We start from the raw sequence: 19,593 nt of genomic DNA on the forward strand, positions 1-19,593 counted from the left end.
TAAAAAATACACGTTATAAGAACTTTTATTTTAACATTATACAAGGAGTTAGATTTATTCTTTGTTCCTTATTTTTTAATTTCATCTAAAATGCTTTCTTTTTTTACTCTCTCTCTCTTCTTCTTCTTCTTCTTCTTCTTCTTGATTTTGTTTAATTATTTCATTTCTCAGTAATTTTGATAAGATAGTCTATTTATGTTGACGAATAGAAGAAAATGAGGAAGTAAATGATAACTAAGATGGCAAAGAGGAGGAAGAAGCAGGAAAAGTTAATATGAACTCTTTTTTTAACCTTATATAAGGACTTAGATTTATAACATATTGTTCACAAATATATTTAGGTTGATATAGATGAAAACGAGGAAGTAAATGGCGGCGAAGGTAGCGAAGAGGAGGAAGAAGTAGGAAAGAAAAAACTGATGTGATAAATAACCAATTCAAACCAACATAAAAAATGCACGTATATGACTTTTATTTTAATCTTATACAAGGACTTAGATTTATACATGTCATTCAAAAATTTATTTAGGTTGATGAATAGAATAAAATAAGAAAGTAAAAATAGTGACGAAGATAGCGAAGTGGATCAGGAAGAAGTAGGAAAGTAAGAAATTGATGTGAAAAATAAGCAATTCAAACCATTGTAAAATTAATGCACGCTATATAAACTTTGGATTTAACTTATATAAGGACTTAAATGTAAACATATTGTTCACAAATGTACTCCTGCCAAATCTATTGATTCATTTATCTCCGTTTGTAGTATTTTATTTCTCCAATAGATTGAAGGTGTTGGATCCCGTTCTTCATATGAATAATCTCTTCCAAGTAATTCTTTTTTCATGAAGTTTTATATTGGATTTATAGGAGAAACTTCCAAAAGTAAGGAATGTATTATTTTTAAGATTTCCGCAATTTAGTATAATTTGATGATTTTGAGGGGGGGAAATTATTTTATATCGAAAAGATTGACAGGTTCTAAAAGGTAAAGAAGAGTCAAAATAAATAATAAATAAATAAAAAGTGGAATACATAAATCTTTTTTAGAAAAATAAATGGGAAATTCTAGGAAAAAAGAAAAAATAAAAACAAAAAAATACTCAAAATATAGAGACAAAAAGAAGGGAAAATAAAAAGTTCTTGATTTAGAAGATTTAGGGTAATAGATGGGAGATCCAGTTTTGTTCTTTATTCCATTTGTATCTTTTTGTTTTTTTTGGCTCTTTTAAGATTTTAAGCAACGAATGATAAAAGTACGAAAACTTGACTATACGTCAGCTTTTCTTCAAATTCGTTTCTTCCTTTACATACTTTTTAAAGAAAATAATTTATCTTCACTCAGATTTTATTTATACAAGAAGTTACTTCAGAGAAACGCATGCATCTAATCTAACTTTTTTGAATTTGACAAATAATAAGGTATTTCAAATATTTAAAATTTAAAATATATAATTGTAATATTTCATTATGATAAAAGAATTATTTAAAAAATTTAATGAGGATATTTTTATTACCGCGGGCTTACTCACTAATATTAAAAATTAGCACTTCTAAGACGTGTCACATGTAAACTTAAGATAAACCCTCCATTTGGGGACATTTGATTTAGAAAAGAAGACAACGGAAAATAATTAAAAAAAGGATTAGAAAAAGAAGACTGGGATAAACTAATTTTCAAATCCCAATGTTTGGACCAAAAAAAAGTTGACACGTTTATTGTATACTCTCACCGTTTCAATTTAACTGTCTTATTTTTTTAATTTTTTTTATCTATTATAAAAAATGTGTCTCTTCCTATCGTAAAAAATATGTCTCTTTTTCTATTTAGTAATTTTGATAAATTTTAGAGCACAATATTTAATGGACACACATTTAAAAATGTTATTTTATTTTTTAAACTCAGTATGTACTGACAAATTAACTGACGGGAGTATAATATTGTCAGAGACTGTACTTCTAGACAACTCATCACTTTACACTCCTTTGCTTGTTTGTTTCATTAAATACCATTTCCTCCGTAGTTTAAATCAATCAAGATTTGAAAAGAAACATTGGCAAGTTCCAATCTTTGAACAATTTTGATAAGTGGAAAAAAAGAAAGAAGATGCGGGGCTTCACATATTTTTGCAAAGCTTTTCATAGCCATTCTTCTTATTCAAGACTTCTTGTTCTCTCTTCTGTCAGGTTATTCATTTTCTTTCCAAATTTTGTGATTTTTTTTTTGTTTTTTGTTTTTTGTGTAATACTACCAATGTTGTTCTCTTTATTTGACTTCCATGTTTCATTCTTTTTTTCCTTTTGAGGTTCTTGATTTTGTGTTGCTTTGAAGTTTGTCATACAAGTTGGATGACCCTCTAGAGTTTACTCTTAGATCCTGTTGCCTTCAGGTTAAGTATATAAATTAGACAAATAACTAGGGATGGTTAGAGTTTTGACAATTTTTCTTTTGGATGGGAGTCATCTTTTAAAAACATAATGAGAATTTGGGTGATCACGGTGAGTTACTATTTGTTATTTCTTCTACTTTGACTATTGTATTACTCTGTTTTCATGGTTTGTTCGTTATTCCTTTTTCTTCTGGCTTTGAATTGCTTGTTCCTATGCCGAGTGTCTACCCAAAACAGTCTCTCTACCTTGGTAGAGGTAAGGTCTGCGTACATTTTACCCTCCCCAGACCTCACTTTGTGGGATTTCACCGGGTATGTTATTGTTGTTGTTGTATTCAGTCGGTAGACGTTACTTGTAGTGTGTATAATTTATGAATTCAGTTATCATAGGGAGCGTATTTAGAGTATCTATATAAAAAGATTGTATGCTTGATTCTCTCTCTTGTTTGCTTGATTCTCTCTCTTGTTCGAGACAAGTCTTGAATCTAGAATATTGTTCTGTAGGATTTAACAGCGAAAAAAGCTGGGACGAAGTTGTCAATAATAGATTACTAGGTAAAAGAAACTTTCCCCCAAAGATTTAATAGTTGGTCCATTCTCAGCAGGGGTGTTTTAGGCGTAAAAACGTGAACCCATGGTCACCCGATCAAACTCGGTATATTGTATGTATAATTTTTAAAATATATCTAGTATTACTTTTTGGAACCCATGCTACAAAAGGGTTAGCAGTGCACTTGGTTGAAAGTTAAGTTATTTACCTAGAGGTTGAAATCTCATTCTGATTTATCCAATTTGACCAATAAAAGAAGTGGAACAAATGATTACATTACAACCAATAGTTGAATGTGTTCAAGTGATCTGTTGTTTAGACTCCAACTGCTGGTCTAAATAGTGTGAAGTTGTATATAATAATGTAAACTCTTGGAGATCAGTCTTTTTGATTTTTGTGGAGTATAGCTCGAGTAAATCGGATGCTCTACGAAGACAAATTTTGTCCTATGGATTCCAAAAGTGGGGAATATAGTTTTTAACGAGCCATGCTTGTACAAATCATGACCAATAACTATTTCTTTTAAGAAGTTAGAGGTTGACTAGTTTGACTTTTAACACTTCTATCTATTGACTAAGAAGAGATTATGAGCTCTTCATCAAAAAAGAAGAGATCATGAGTTCTTACTTTATCATTTGTCTTGTAGTTCTAGATATATGCCTCTTAAGTTGTATGAGGGAGATACGTTTGTCGATATCACGATAGGGACAAGTTCTTATAAGCTGTTCTGGCCTTCTAAATTATACTTTTACTGGGCACGGAGTTTAAGAAAAAAGGATAATTTTTTAAACTTGTGGTCTAAAATAAGCTATAGATATTTGTGTGTCTATGAATCATCTCGTTAAGGGTAAAATAGGAAGTTTGAAGTTAAATTGTTACTAAATACAGAAAAGTGTCATTCTTTTTTGGATTGGAGGGAGTAATCTAGGGCAGGACTCAGTTGAAGCGTTGATGCTTGATGAATGAAATGTTGTGGTTCCGTTAAAGAGTGATTTTTTTTCCTCCCATAGTTGATCGAGGATTTTGTTACTTAGTACTTTTCTGCTGCTTGTTACAGTACTGGAGGTCTATTGGTATATGCAGAATCGAACGTCGAGAGTGGAAAACAAGTTGTTGAAAAGAATCAATCAGAACCAGAAAAGAAGAAGAGAATAGTGGTGCTTGGAACAGGATGGGCTGGTACCAGTTTCCTAAAAGATCTTGATATTTCTTCTTATGATGTTAAAGTGGTTTCACCGCGAAATTATTTTGCATTTACACCACTATTACCTAGTATAACATGTGGAACAGTTGAGCCACGAAGCATCGTAGAGCCCGTTCGGAACATAATAAAGAAGGTAAGACAAGCTTTGATAAGGAACTTATTTTGGGTAACCAACAAAAATCAACTTGGAGCCAATCTGTATCTCCGGTTTTTGTTTTCATATAATTTATAATAAGGGAGTTTTCTATTTCAGGCTTGTCGTCTGAAATTAATTACGGACGCTAGCCAAAATATACAAAACCTATACACAAATTATGTATATTGTATTTATATTTTTGTATATTCTGTGTATACAGTAGTGTATATTATATTTATACTTAATATACAAAACCTATACATTTTCTGGCTAATATCCTTTTGAGCGGTCCAAAAATGTAATTATCCCTTATAATTTTATGTTGTACTCACACGATTTGGTATTACTGATTATAGCTTTCTGTACTGCTGCTTAGAAAGATTCTTTTGCACCCTCAATGCTTCCTCTTTTGCTAGGTTTTTTATTGTTCTGTTTTTGTTTGTTCTAACTTGGTATGAAGCATTTAACATTTAGCATATGCTAAGTTTATCCAAGATTTGGCTTGTTTCTTTTAATTGTTTATTTTCCTTTGATGAATCTTCTGCCTCTTCCTGCTTAATTTTTGTTATTTGGTCTGGCAGAGAAGTGGAAAAATTCATTTTTGGGAAGCAGAATGTCTAAAGATTGATTTAGAAAACAACAAAGTATTTTGCCGTTCTGGCATCAATGATAATTTGGCGGGACATAATGATTTCTCCCTACAATATGACTATTTGGTCATAGCAGTAGGAGCTCAAGCAAATACTTTTAACACTCCAGGTGTTATAGAACATTGCCACATTTTGAAGGTAGGATTCTCTTCCATTGCCTTATAGCCTGTTTGGTGAAGCTCCCAAAATCTGCTTATTATGGAAATTGTTTTTTTGTCAAAAATGCTTCTTGGCAATGTACTTATGGAGATTAGCAGTTTGTATTTGGCTAATTAGTTTGAAAAACCAAGGTTCCAAAAACGTTTATGAGAAAGAGCTATCTTTTTCAGCTTCTGCTACTATTCAAAAATACTTGCTCCCTTCGTCCCAATTTATGTGAAGGTGTTTGATTAGACACGAAGTTTAAGTATAAAAAGAAGACTTTAGAAACTTGTGGTACCCTATACAATAGTTACTTGTATAGCTATAAATCATCTCATTAAGGGAAAAGTGGAAAGATTAGAGTTAAATTGTTATTAAATATATAGTGGTGTCATTCTTTTTGGGACTGACTAAAAAGAAAAGAGTGTCACATAAATTGAGACGGATGACGTATCTCTTTCCTAAAAGCTTGGTCAAACACCTCAAATCTTTGAAATAAGCCCTTTTGGCTTACCAGAAACTTGGCCAAACAGGCTATTAGTCAGGGATGCATGATATTTCTGCCTCTGCAAGGGAGGCGTTTTTATGCATTCTGAACCTGATCTGATTGTGACATCTCATATTTTTCTCGAGGTGCTAAATTTTTGTTTATGTGAAAATAAATGAATCGTGTCTCGCACAGGAAGTGGAAGATGCTCAAAGGATACGCAGGACAATAATAGATTGTTTTGAGAAAGCTGTTATTCCCGGCATAAGTGAAGAAGAGCGAAGGACCAACCTCCATTTTGTTATGGTTGGAGGGGGTCCAACTGGAGTGGCATTTGCCGCTGAACTACATGACTATGTTCATGAGGACTTAGTAAAAATATATCCTTCCGTTAAGGATTTTGTGAAGATAACACTTATCCAGTCCGGAGATCATATCCTGAATACGTAAGATGCACCCTTCCTAGATTGACTTTACCACTGCTTATAATGCATTCTACATCCTTTTTGGTGTCAATGTGATGTTGGAAAATTTGAGAGCAAGGAAGATAAAAGAGAGCCGAGTTCACACGATCCCTTATTGTGGGCATACCTTTATCATACTTCATATACACTTCGAAATAAAGTACATTTCTTGCTTGCGACAACTAGACACACATGTGGCTTTTCATTCGTGGAGTTGCAAAACTCATAAACGTTATTGTTCTAGAGGGTTGTCATGTTAACTTTTTTATTTTTATTTATATCAATTAACTTTTTTATTTTTATTTATATCAAATTTACTCCCTTAGACAGTGTGTCTAGCGACCTTTTATTAATAATAAAAACTAATCGTCAAAAGGGAGAAGTATAAACAAGAGGGGCTAGACCTTACCTTACTAATTTGAATAAGGTAACGACCCTCTACTAATTAACAAAAGTGCAAATAATAAGAGCTAGAGAGAACTAGATATTCTATGATTATCACAGATTTTATATTAGACCCTGTGATGATATTACAAAGAAGGATGCTTAAGTAATGGAAAAATATAAAAATCAAGAAGAAAGTTATCAACCTCAAACTTGCTTTTTACAAATGTATGAACTAAAAAGGAACGCTGGCATAGTAACTTAATACATTTTATCCTTGTCTTCTTCTTCAAACCTATCCCAAATCACTTGAAAATTCATCACTTCCTTCTTGGATTTGTTAGATCTTGTTGAAGTTGTTCACATTCTCATATGATTCTGCTTTGCCAGACACATCGGTAGGTGCCTTGGTTGTCATATCAACTGGTTTGGATAATGGAATATATTTCAGATCATAATTTCCACTCAGTTTGAGAGACATTTCAGCATTTTTGAATCAACAACTCTGAAATCGCAATTTTATGTCTCTGCAGATTCGATAAAAGAATAAGCTCGTTTGCTGAACAGAAGTTTCAAAGAGATGGAATTGAGGTCTTGACAGGTTGCCGGGTCAATAATGTCTCTGAACGTTTCATCAAAGTGAAAGTAAAATCTACAGGAGAACACGTTGAAAAACCCTACGGGATGGTTGTATGGTCAACTGGAGTTAGTACTCGTCCATTTGTGAAGGATTTTATGGAACAAGTTGGCCAGGTACCTTGCATACCTTTTGTGTTATAACATGTTTGACAAAACTTTTAAAATCAGCTTATTCTGAAAAGTTCTTTTCAAAAAAATACTTTTGGTGAGAAGTAGTTTTTGTTTGACTAATCAATCTGAAAAGTATTTTTGAGCGGCAATTAGTGTTTGACCAAGCTTCTAAAAAGTGCTTCTAAGTGTATTTTCAAAAAAGTTCTTTTGGGAGAAGCTACTTCTTTCAGCTACTCAAAAATAACTTTTGCTTCTACTCAAAAACACTTTTTCTTCTCCTAAAAGCTGGGCCGGACACCTCAACTTTGAAAAAATAAATAAATTTGGCCTTGGAGGAGCTTGTCCAAATAAGCTATTACTTTTTGCCTGTTATATTCTGAGAATTAAAAGTTTCTAACTGGCAAGCACGGCAAGTAAAATAAGTAATGACCATTTAACTTTCTCATTTCCCCTTTTGCAGGAAAAAAGACGTATCCTAGCAACTGATGAATGGTTACGAGTAAAGGGCTGTAGTAACGTGTACGCACTTGGTGATTGTGCATCTGTAGATCAACGTAAAGTAATGGTAAAGAAGCCTTAGTTCAAAAAACCATACTGAAATATTTCATCAATTTTTGATCTGTAGTATATCTTTTCCAGATATTGACAGTTACAGTCCATGCTTTAGGGTCCATATGGATAATAGTTGTAGTTTGTTGTGCCATGTATAAAATGGCTCAAATGTTGCAAAAATGATTTTATGAGCTTGAGTGTTTCATTTCATCATTCTTTCAAAAAGGAATTGGATCTCAGGATATTCTCTCTAGAAACTGCACTTCTAAATTTCAATTAAGTTTACTACCCCCAATAACCTTAGAGAAGTATATCATGATCATAGCCATCAAGAACCACGAGTAAGAATTATCTCCTTAGTTTTTAGTCCCCTATGCCTTTTAAACGTTAGATGAACCAATTCTTCGATGAAATTGATTTCATAAAAAGAGGCCCACAATTACTATCTTTGAAGTTAATTACTTCTAACTTTTTGATCATGGTTAGAATATTTGGCATGTTAACAATATCATTAAGATGAATGAAAAAGAAACAACAGAAGAATGAAACATATGTTCCATGACGATGATTATATCCCTTATTTTTTCCTTAGTTACTTTTGCAAGATGCTATGTTTTATTGCCTTTATATCTTCCCTACTAAATTTTCATTTTGTGAAACTATGTGTTCTAGGAAGATATTTCAGCCATTTTCAAAGCTGCGGATAAGGATGATTCTGGAACATTAACCATCGAGGAATTTCGAGATGTTCTTGATGACATAATTATCCGTTATCCTCAAGTGGACTTGTATTTGAAGAGCAAACATTTGTTAGAGGCCACAGACTTATTCCGGGATTCAGATGGAAATGAAAGAGAGGTAGATATTGAAGGTTTTAAGCTGGCCCTTTCTCAGGTAGATTCACAGATGAAAAGTCTACCTGCCACTGCTCAGGTACTTCTTCCATAGTTCGGCTTTCATCCCCCATCCCTCTCCCCCTCCACCCCATCACTCGTTTTACTCCACGTTTTGCTTCAGCAGGCGTTTGGACATATATTTGGTTGAAACGTGGAAAAAAGAGTTTTGAAGTTAAAGTGGAAAAATGGTTTTTGGAAGTTGAAGTTGTGTTTGGACATGCATTTCACTTGGAAAAAAGGTTTTTTTTTCACTTGACAAAATTTTCTTAATAAACAAACCAAACAATCGGTCCAGCGTATAACCAAACAGTTACTGAACAAGGTATTGCAGTAATTTCGATGTATTCTATTCCACAATGTGATAGGTACATAATCTACAACTATGCTAATTAAGGAAATAATCAAAAGAGATATTCTATCAATCCCTAAAGATATGTCATGCTATCCCTAAATATATGTTATGCTATGTACATTACACATAAGAGTGGCTACATGCATTTTCTAACACTCCCCCTCAAGCTGGAGCATAGATATTGATCATGCCCAGCTTGTCACAAAGATAATCAACTCGAGTTCCATTCAACGCCTTTGTGAACAAATTAGCTAGTTGCCCTCCTGTCTTCACGTATTCAGTGGAAATCAAGTTCTCCTCAATCTTCTCCCGAATAAAATGACAGTCAACCTCAATATGTTTAGTTCTTTCATGATAAACTAGATTTGAGGCGATATGAAGAGCAGCTTGATTATCACACCAAAGTTTTCTGGGATAGTATGCTTCAATCCAATGTCAATTAACAGATGATGTATCAACATAATCTCACACGTAGATTGTGACATAACTCTGTATTCAGATTTTGCACTACAGCAGGATACAACATTTTGTTTCTTACTCCGCCATGCTACCAGGTTCCCTCCTACAAAGACACAATAACCAATGGTAGATCTTCTATTTATCTTGGATCTAGCCCAGTCCGCATCTGCAAAACACTCAATGCTAGAATGCCCATGATTGCTATATAATATGCCAATTCCAGGAGCTCTTTTTAAGTAACATATGATCTGCCCCAAAGCTGTCCAATATCTAACTGTGGGCGCCGACATGAACTGACTAACCACACTTACTGCAAAAGAAATATCTGGACGAGTTACAGTGAGATAATTTAATTTTCCAACTAACCTCGTGTCTTTCTGGATCATCAAAAGGATCGCCATCATCTTTCATAAGATGCAAATTAGGAACCATTGGAGTACTGCCAGGCTTGGCAGCCAACTTTCCAGTTTCTTCCATTAGGTCAAGAATATACTTTCTCTGAGATAAAAAAAATCCCCTTCTTGCTTCTAGCTACTTCCACTCCTAAGAAGCACTTCAGTTGTCCTAAGTCTTTCGTGTGAAACTTAATATGCAAGAAAGACTTAAGAGAAGAGATTCCTGCATAGTCACTTCCTGAATGATGATATCATCAACATATACAACAAGGAGAATAATTCCAATTCTTGATTGCCTGTAGAAGATTGAATGGTCATATTGCTCTTTTTCAGTCTAAACTCTTGAATACCTCACTAAATTTTCCAAACCAAGCCCGAGGACTCTGCTTCAAGACATACAAGGACTTCTTCAAATGACAGACCTTTCTATACCCCCCCTGAGTAACAAAACCATGTGGTTGCTCCATGTACACCTCCTCGCGGAGATGACCATGTAGAAATGCATTCTTAATATCCAACTGATACAAAGGCCAATTCTCCGAAGCAGCTAGAGAAATGAAGAAGCGGCAGAAGTGAGTTTGGAAACCGGGGAGAAGGTGTCTGAATAATTTACTCTATGAGTCTGAGCATACCCTTTTGCCACAAGTCTGGCTTTAAGTCTCACCACAGAACCATCTAGATTTACTTTGACCACAAAGACCCACTTGCATCCCACTGCTTTCTTTCCACTAGGTGAATCCACTAAATCCAATGTGTGAATATTTTCCTCTAAGGCATGTATTTCATCCAGCATTGCATTAGTCCATCCAGGATGACTCAGAGCCTCCTTCACTGTTTTGGGTACAATGATGTAGTCTAGAGAAGCAACTAAAGATCTAGACGTAGAGGATAAGCGATCATAGGAAACAAAATTAGCAATTGGATATGTGGATTTGCAAGTCCGTGAGCAATAGGAAGGTCAAGATTTTGGGAGGATCAGGCTGAGGAAGATCTGATGAAGGAGGAACTGGTGCAGGACATGTATCAATTGTCTCTTGCCTCCTTAAGTAAACTTGAACAATTGGTGGTCTTGCTGGCGCAGATAGATAAGGAGCTGAAGGCACAATAATTGATTGATGCTCAACTGGAGAACTAGGAATCGGAGGAACAACATCATTTGATTGTTCTGTTAAAGCACGTGTAACCTGATAGACTAACCACTCATTTTCCTGCCCCTGATTCGTAGAGATGAGAGGTGCATAAAAAATGGGGTAGTCTCTGAAAATACCACATCAGCTGAAACCAAGTATTTTTCCACGTTCAGTAGAATAACACCGATACCCCTTTTGAAGGCGAGAATAGCCCAAGAAAATACACTTCAATGCCTTGGGGTCCAACTTGGTAACAAACAGTACATAACATGTGCTTCCAAACACCTTATATTCACCGAAAATAGTGACTTGTTTGGAAAAAGAACACTGCAAGGCATATTACCAGTAAGGACAGTAGATGGCATGCGGTTAATCAGAAAACATGTTGTAGAGACAGCATCAGCCCAAAACTGTTTAGGGACCTTCATTTGGAACAAAAGTGCCCGAGTTGTCTCTAGTAGATGCTTGTTCTTCCTCTCAGCAACTCCATTTTGAGAGGGCGTATCAACACATGAAGATTGGTGGAGAATACCGTGTTGTCTCATGTAGGACTGAAACAATTCCGACATGTATTCTTTAGCATTATCACTCCTCAAAATACGCACGGAAGCATTGAATTGAGTTTTGATTGAAGCATAGAAGGCACAAAAATGAGTAAATACTTCAGAACGACTCTTCATCAAATAAATCCAAGTCATTCGAGAGAAATTGTCACGACCCGGCTAGGGGCCGCGACGGGTACCCGTGCTAACCACCGAGCACCACTCGTTTTACTACTCCTTAGCCTATTTATCAATCTATTATCCACTTCATAGTTAATTTATAAGAAAACCATTTTCATTTGGAAACAAAAGCATTGTATATACTTGAGCCCTATAGGCTAGCAAAATAATACATATACGTTCATACATACAAAATGACCCTTCCATGAGACCATACAACCCACATCGAGTATCTACGAGCCTCTATGAACTGACACATATACAATTGTACACAAAAGATTGTCATAGGCACCTCCGGAGCAATGGAGGGCTTTTAATCGGCTGGAAACTCTAGGAATCTGGAGCAAGGTCTCCTCCCTGCCTACCTGTGGGCATGAACACAGCGTCCAAAGAAAAAGGACGTCAGTACGAACATTGTACTGAGTATGAGAGGCATAAACAATGAAGAAAGACAGTGATAATATAATGTGAACATCAATATGAAACATCTGAATCTGAATAGCAATCATAAAAGAAGTATTGCATGTTGTCTTACTCATACTCATCATAATCTCATCTATGCATAATATGCAAGCTGCCCGTCCATATCGGAACGGTGTGATAATCAATAACATTAGCCCGCGTCCAGGCCTCCCGCGTCCGGGGTACCATCTCATGCCGCCCACTAGTGGTGTCTGCCCATGCCCGAAGGTCATGGTGTCTCCGTATAGCTGCCCGCCTTAGCGGTGACTGCCCGGCCAACTAGGCACGGTGTAAAATGCTCATGACATGCTCAATGCAAAATACTCATAATAATATGCTCATCATAAATTACTTATCTCATCCTAATGCGTATATAAGACTCATGATAAACTTTACCATATCGGGGTGACGTAAGGTCGTGATCCCCCGGTTACGTTATGGAGCCATTATGGACATTCTGCCTCACCTTGAAAGGACTAGTACATAAGGTGAGTGTAGGCAAGGAATAACATCCTCACATCGAATAGCTTAACTCACATAGGCATTCATAGGCATAAGCCTCTAACTTCTTAGAAGGTGAGAGCTCATGAAAGGAATAAGAATTCAAGCTAAGAGATTCATGCCATTAGAAGGAAGGACTAGCCTCACATACCTTTGTCTTTTAGCTAAGCTATCGGTCTCTCGTTCACCTCCGATGTTACGTCGTCACCTTCATTAAAGAATGCGAGGTACATTAGCTAAATAACTATGAGAACGCGTCGTTATTTCTAGGAAAAATTGGGCAGCACTTCCTTTGTTTATACTACTTTTCCCATGTTCTATATCAACTCCCAACATTCCCAATGCTACTCACAATATCACAATCAACAATCATCATCTATGTGCATTTAGCAAAATCCACCATTTCTCTCCAATTTCATCACATTTATGGTTATAGGTTCGATATCGTATTTTCCCACGTTTCACATTTATCTCAGGGTTTACAAGTCATTTATAACCTATTCATACTCACAACACCCTATAATCCATGATTCAATTCAACTACTAACCAAACATGACACTATTCACTCTTGAATGACCCATTTGCTATGCTTCTCTACAAGTCGAGTACCTTAACCTTACAATATCTTAAACAACATGTAATAGTCATGAAACTTACCTTGGATGATGGTTGGACAAGCCTTGAGTGGAGTTTTCCCTTCTAGCACCAAAACCCTACTTTCCCTCTTTGGATTTCCTTGAGGAAGATGAACCTTACTTGAGTTTCATACACTTTGATTCATGGATTTGATGTTGTTAATCTTGGTTTCCCTTGATTTTTCTTGTGGATGAAAGTTTGGAGAGGGTTCCAGAGGTTTTAGGACTAAAATGGTGGGAAAAAAAATGAGTTAGAAACGAAATTGGGTCTATATATAATTGTCCAGAAGATTCTGGACTGGCACAACATACGACACTATGTGCGAGTCGCATGTCGAACATGCGAGTCGCATGTTGTGTCGCAGGTCATGCCAGTTGATCAACTCTCACTGGCACAACATGCGACACTATGTGCGAGTCGCATGTCGAACATGCGAGTCGCATGTCGAACATGCGAGTCGCATGTTGTCGTCGCAGGTCATGCCAGAACGTGATGAACTATCTGCCGTAAAGTGGCCATAACTTTTGATCCCGATGTGCTGTAAGGGCCCACCACCTATGGTTGGAAAGATATTTCAATTATCTACAACTTTTATACTGTGGTGTTTTTCCCAAATTTCGACTTAAAAATGGAGTTTTGGTCCCTACAAACCAGATCCTCCGAAAGTGTTTCCTTAACTCGCCCTTTTTTGATGGCTTGTGCCTATATTTGGCTTGTGGGTACTTCTTGAAACTCACTTGGATCCTAATTACCAACATAAGGGGCATTATAATTCTTCTCCTAAATATCTTTAAAACATCGCTACTTCGATACTCGAAATTGTCCTTTGCCAGTCGATCCACTGTGCGCGAACGAAAATTTTCCGGGGTGTAACAGAAATCATCTACAAAAGTGACAAAATACTAGTGCCCAGTTTTGGAAACAACAGGACATGGCCCCCATACATCATAATGAACTAACTCAAAAGCTGAATCAACCCGATTATTAACCCTTGGACTTAACGAGATGCGGTGATGTTTTGCAAATCGACAAGACTCACAATCCAATGAAGAAATACTCTGAAACTGAGGACAAAGCTTCTTCAACAAAGATAGAGAAGGATTTCCCAATCGACAATGTGCCTCAAATGAAGACACGACACTAGATCAAGCAATAGATCGAGGCTCTCATTCATCAAGGATGTAGAGATCACCAGATACATGTCCTTTACCAATAACTTGATTCGTCGTAAGATCACGAAATAGACAATAATCCGGATAGAATTAGATATAACAATTAAGGTCTCTGGTAACTTTACTGACATAAATCAAATTAAACGCCAACTTTGATAGATTTAAGACAGATGACAAGGTAATAGAGAAAGTTGTTTTTACAGTCCCAAATCCAACGCTAGTACAAGTTGATCCACCAGCTACAGTAACCGGAAAAGGTGCTTTGTGTGATTGAAAACTATAAAAAATATTAGGATTACCTGTCATGTGATTTGTGGCACCTGAGTCAATCACCCATTTATTTAAAGAGGTGATAAGACATGTTTTATCTGATCCAGCAAAGGCATTAACCGAAGTGGATTCCTTCAGTGATTTCTGATGTTGAGAAAACTTAACAAACTCCTAAGCCGAGAGCAAAATCATTTTATCGGAAGACGGACTATGAACAGTAGAAATACTAGCCAAAGTCTTCATTTCTCCGCCCTTGTTACTCGTCATTTTCAAGCAAGTCCACAGTAGCTAAAAAGAAATTTCTAACAGAGAGCTTAACCAAACTATCGTTCCCCACCAACAAACCAGAAAAGACTAACCAAAGTGTTGTGCACAGTAGCTCCTAACAATGGTACTATAAAGCACCCAACAGTAATAGATTCCAAACAATATTGACTAAGAAACCAAGAGTCGAAATTCAAATCTGATTCCAAAAAAGTAGCTATGGAGAAACCAAGGTAACGAGACAAAGGAACAGTATCATAAAATGTCAAAGAAAAATAATTCCGAGCCAGAACCAAGGGCAAACAAAACGTAGAACGCGATTACCGTTGTTTACTGTAATCTGATGATGAAGGAGACACGAAAATACGCCGAATTCTATCTCGCGATGTTGGAGCCAAAGAATCAGACCAAATAGGACCTATCAAATGCTCACACTCGCTGCTGGAGAAATCCTGCCGGAAAGTTATCGCCGGCGCTAGAGCTTCACGTACTTGGAATCCGGGCATCGGATTCTTGGTTTCTACAGATCGGAGGGAGACGATTCTCCCTATGTAGGCTGTGACTGCCACTTCTCACCTCAGCGAAAAATCTGGCGAGGCAGTGAACCAATTCCGGCGAGGCAGTGAACTAATTCCGACAAAGACACATGCTTGGCTCTGATGCCAAGTTACTGACCAAGGTATCGCAGTAATTTCGATGTATTCTATTCCACAATGTGATAGGTACATATACATCTACAGCTATGCTAATTAAGGAAATAATCAAAAGATATATTCTATCAATCCCTAAAGATCTGCTATGCTATCCCTAAATATATGTTATGCTATGTACATTACACATAAGAGTGGCTACATGCATTCTCTAACACAAACAATGTTTTGATTCTTTTTTTTTTTTTTTTTTTTTTTTTTTTTTGAGAATAAAGATAAAATTTCTATGGACAAACGAGGCCTTAGTTCCATTTCTTATTTTTTCACATGCTAGGTTGCTGCTCAACAAGGTGCATATCTTGCTAGATGCTTTAACCGCTGGGATCAATCCCATAGTAATCCTGCAGGTCCTCGTCGTTTTAAAGGTTCTGGGCGTCATGCATTTCTACCGTTCAGGTATAGTTTTCGGTTTTTGAACCTTTCCGTTTCTTATATTCCTTGTTGCATGAAAGCATATTGGGAAAACTAACTGCTGTTTGCTTGTTTCCACTTCTATACATGGCTTTTGCTATTTTGCCTCATCTTCTATGGGGTGAAGCTGAAGCATGAACAGAATTTCATTCTCTAAAATTGGTCTTCCTTCCAACATACATTCTTTTTGTTAAACAAACATCTCGGTCTTTAATACAGAGAACAGAAATGTGGTCACCAGTCCTTTAACATTTCTGCTTTTGTCTGCTGTGTGTTTAATGTAGAGAACCATCGAGATAGAGGCAGATTCAGAATTTTAAGTTCATTGGTTCTGAATTCTAGAAAAAGCAACTTTCTGTTTTGTAGATAATTTTTTTTGTGTGTACATATTAAGTGGATTTTTCTTTTGAGCCGAGGGTCTATCCAAAACAGCCTCTCCACCCTACAACGGTAGGAGTAAGGTCTGCGTACATCCTATCCTCCCTAGACCTCACTTATGAGATTACACTGAGTACTTCTTGTTGTTGTTGTTGTTGTTGTTTATATTAAGTGGACTTCCTAGCACAGTTAAAGGGTTTTAGCTAAAGCTACTGAGTTCTGCCCAACGCGTAGCTAGAACTCTAGCTTCGCCCTTATTTAGATTGTGCTTATCAGCAACTTCTTTATTTATTAGCTGCACATGTAGTTTATCGACACTCTGATCTTGGCTTTTGACCTCCTTCCCATTGGTAAATAGATACGTGCGCATTCACAATAAATTTCCTTATGCTACCATGATTGAATATATGATATATATCAACCGAGGCATCGATCCTACTTTTCAGTTATCCTTGACTTGACGACCTGTTTCATTTCAGGTATCGCCATTTAGGGCAATTTGTTCCTTTGGGTGGTGAGCAAGTAGCAGCAGAACTTCCTGGGGACTGGGTTTCTATGGGTCATAGCACACAGTGGCTATGGTACTCTGTGTATGCTAGGTAATAATTGACAGCTTTTGTGAGTTTGACTTGCATATGATATCAAGTTAGTTACTTTCCTTTTTAGTCTATTTTAAAAAGAATACATCTTTCTATATTTAGTAAGTTTTACTACCACCTATAATTGAAGTATCTATACAGATTTGAAACTGAAGATAACTATTAATTCAACTTTTAATGTCATTATTCAAACTATATTGAGTTTTTAAATTTCAACATTTGCATTTTACCCTTAGCTAGCGTTTGGCCATAGATTTCCAAAAAAATTGGGTTAAGTTTTTCAAGTTCTGAAACGCATTTCACTTTTTGTTTTGAAAAACATGAAACATTACTTATACCCATAAGTTCTAAAAACTATCAAAATTGCCCGACCATACAAAACATATATACTTGCTAATCTCAAATTATGCAGGACATGATATTTTAATAACAATTTGTTAATAACACATTTACTAGCAACTACAATTCAAATTACAGTACAAAGTTCCATCCGTTCAAGAAAAAAAAAAAACAACGGTGGTAACTAGCTTAGCTCGTTCACTTTATAGAAGAGACTGCTTTAATTGTAGAAATATGGTAGATATGACTTTAATGGAGAAACATGGTAGATAGAATTAGTTAGGTCATAAATAGATTTTTTTTTATATATAGAATATAGTTTTTAAAAGTTTTGAAAAGGCCGAAACATAGATCTTGGCCCAAAAACAGGTTTGAGCCAGAATTTGGGATTTGAAGATTTGTCTTTAAAATCTGTCAAAATTTGATGGCCAAACAAAGATTTGAAAACAAATCTTCAAAATATCCCAAAATCTATGGCCGAACGGGAGCTTAATTACACTCAGAATGGCATGTCATAAAACCACAAGATTTAAAGGGTATTTTTGATATGTTTTATACATGCCTTTAGCTTAAGACGATAAGATTCAAAAGTCTTCTTTACATTCTTACACTTTGTTGCCCAATCAAACTAAGACATAGAATAGAACAGAGGGAGAGGGAGTGTATACCTTTTTTCCTTCTGTATTCAAAGAGTATAAATCTGGTATATTTTATTTGCATTTCAGCAAGCAAGTTAGCTGGCGCACTAGGTATTTAGTGGTCGGTGATTGGGTAAGAAGATACATTTTTGGGAGAGATTCAAGCCGGATTTGATGAGTTCGACTCCATTTAGTTCTGCACTGTTTTGTTTATATGCTTGCTGGGTTGTTAATGTTTATGCTTGTATCCAGTTGCAGTTGAAGCTGGGCATCGGTTTATGTTGTTTTAGAATGTACATATCACACACCACTGCATCTCTTCCCATCACTTCCTGGAGATATGTACCACGAATCTCACAAATTTGATTATATAAACTTATTTTTCTGATTAGCAATTGCAAATTTGATTGTATAAACTTGTTTTACTGATTAGCAATTGACTAAGATTTGAGGCTCCAATATGGTTCGAAAGCACAAGCATAACATGCTATCTGCTTTTATGCATGATTCTGAATAGATGATTTATACATATTAAAATAATTTTTTTAACACAAACACGGGATTGAACTAAAGCTATTGAGTTTTGCTCAACTCATAACTATAACGGTGGCTCCACTCCTGATGCTCTCCTTTCCCTCTGAAAGGAAAAATTATTTCAGGTGCCCAAGTACCCAGCCCCTTAAGGTTGGTTCGCCTCTCTGAAGGGATATGGTAAAAACTTAACCGCACCTGGTGCGTAAACCAAATTAATGAACACATGACATGCATTTTTTTAATCATTTAATCATAATTAATAAATGTATGTTTTCACTTCAACCATAATTAACATATTTAGGTTAGTGTAAACATTGGTATATAGTAACAAGCTTTTGCATACACCACTTGAATCCACTATTTTCGACACCAGGTGTCAGGGGCGGATCTACGTAGAAGGGTGGGGGTGACACAGCACCCAGATGCCTCGGTTGAAACTCTGTATATAAATGTATCTATGAATAAGAAATAGGATATGTCTTATACTTGCCACCCGGAATACCAAAAGAGCAAAAGGTGCCACTGGCAATGGGCATGGTATTCCAGCCAGGCGACGGGAGTTCGAACCCAATGCGCCTCTTTTGGTTTGCTGCTGAAATACACTTTTCAGCTCTTTTCTTTTCCAATTGTTTAATCCTTTTGATTAATTCTTCTCTACTTGTTTTGGTTTGTTATTTTGCTTGCTAGAAAGTACACGCCCAGCTCTATTCATCTTTATTTTTTATCTTTTGTTTTTAAATTCTATTTTTTACTTGTATTCTTTATTAAACCAAATTGACTCTTTTTTGCTCTAATTAATTCTTGACTCTTTTTACTTCTTTCTTTCTTTAAGTATTAATATCTTGATATGCGTGTTGTGTGCGTATTCCATGCTAATAAGTATTAAATTTTAAAACATCACATAAATATTAATAAAAATATACTTAAATAGTATTATATATTTTTTTTTAAAAAAGGTTTAAGTTCTTAAAAATAATTAATATTATTATGTTAGAGTTTTTAAAATTTGAAGGTTTTTT

At 35.7% G+C, this 19,593-nt stretch overlaps 1 protein-coding gene across 1 annotated transcript; it reads left to right on the plus strand.

Moving 5' to 3' along the window:
* The first annotated feature begins 1,938 nt into the window (after positions 1 to 1,938).
* Positions 1,939 to 18,499, plus strand: LOC132630742 (external alternative NAD(P)H-ubiquinone oxidoreductase B1, mitochondrial-like). Its single transcript, XM_060346319.1, has 10 exons — positions 1,939 to 2,184; positions 3,995 to 4,274; positions 4,859 to 5,065; positions 5,751 to 6,001; positions 6,937 to 7,156; positions 7,614 to 7,718; positions 8,378 to 8,638; positions 15,950 to 16,071; positions 16,944 to 17,063; positions 18,128 to 18,499. Exons 1-10 carry the CDS (start codon positions 2,105 to 2,107, stop codon positions 18,213 to 18,215), a joined length of 1,734 nt encoding a protein of 577 aa, XP_060202302.1. The 5' UTR covers positions 1,939 to 2,104; the 3' UTR covers positions 18,216 to 18,499.
* Positions 18,500 to 19,593: the final 1,094 nt, after the last annotated feature.

The sequence above is a fragment of the Lycium barbarum genome, chromosome 1 (assembly GCF_019175385.1).
Source record: "Lycium barbarum isolate Lr01 chromosome 1, ASM1917538v2, whole genome shotgun sequence".
Classification (NCBI taxonomy): Eukaryota; Viridiplantae; Streptophyta; class Magnoliopsida; order Solanales; family Solanaceae; genus Lycium; species Lycium barbarum.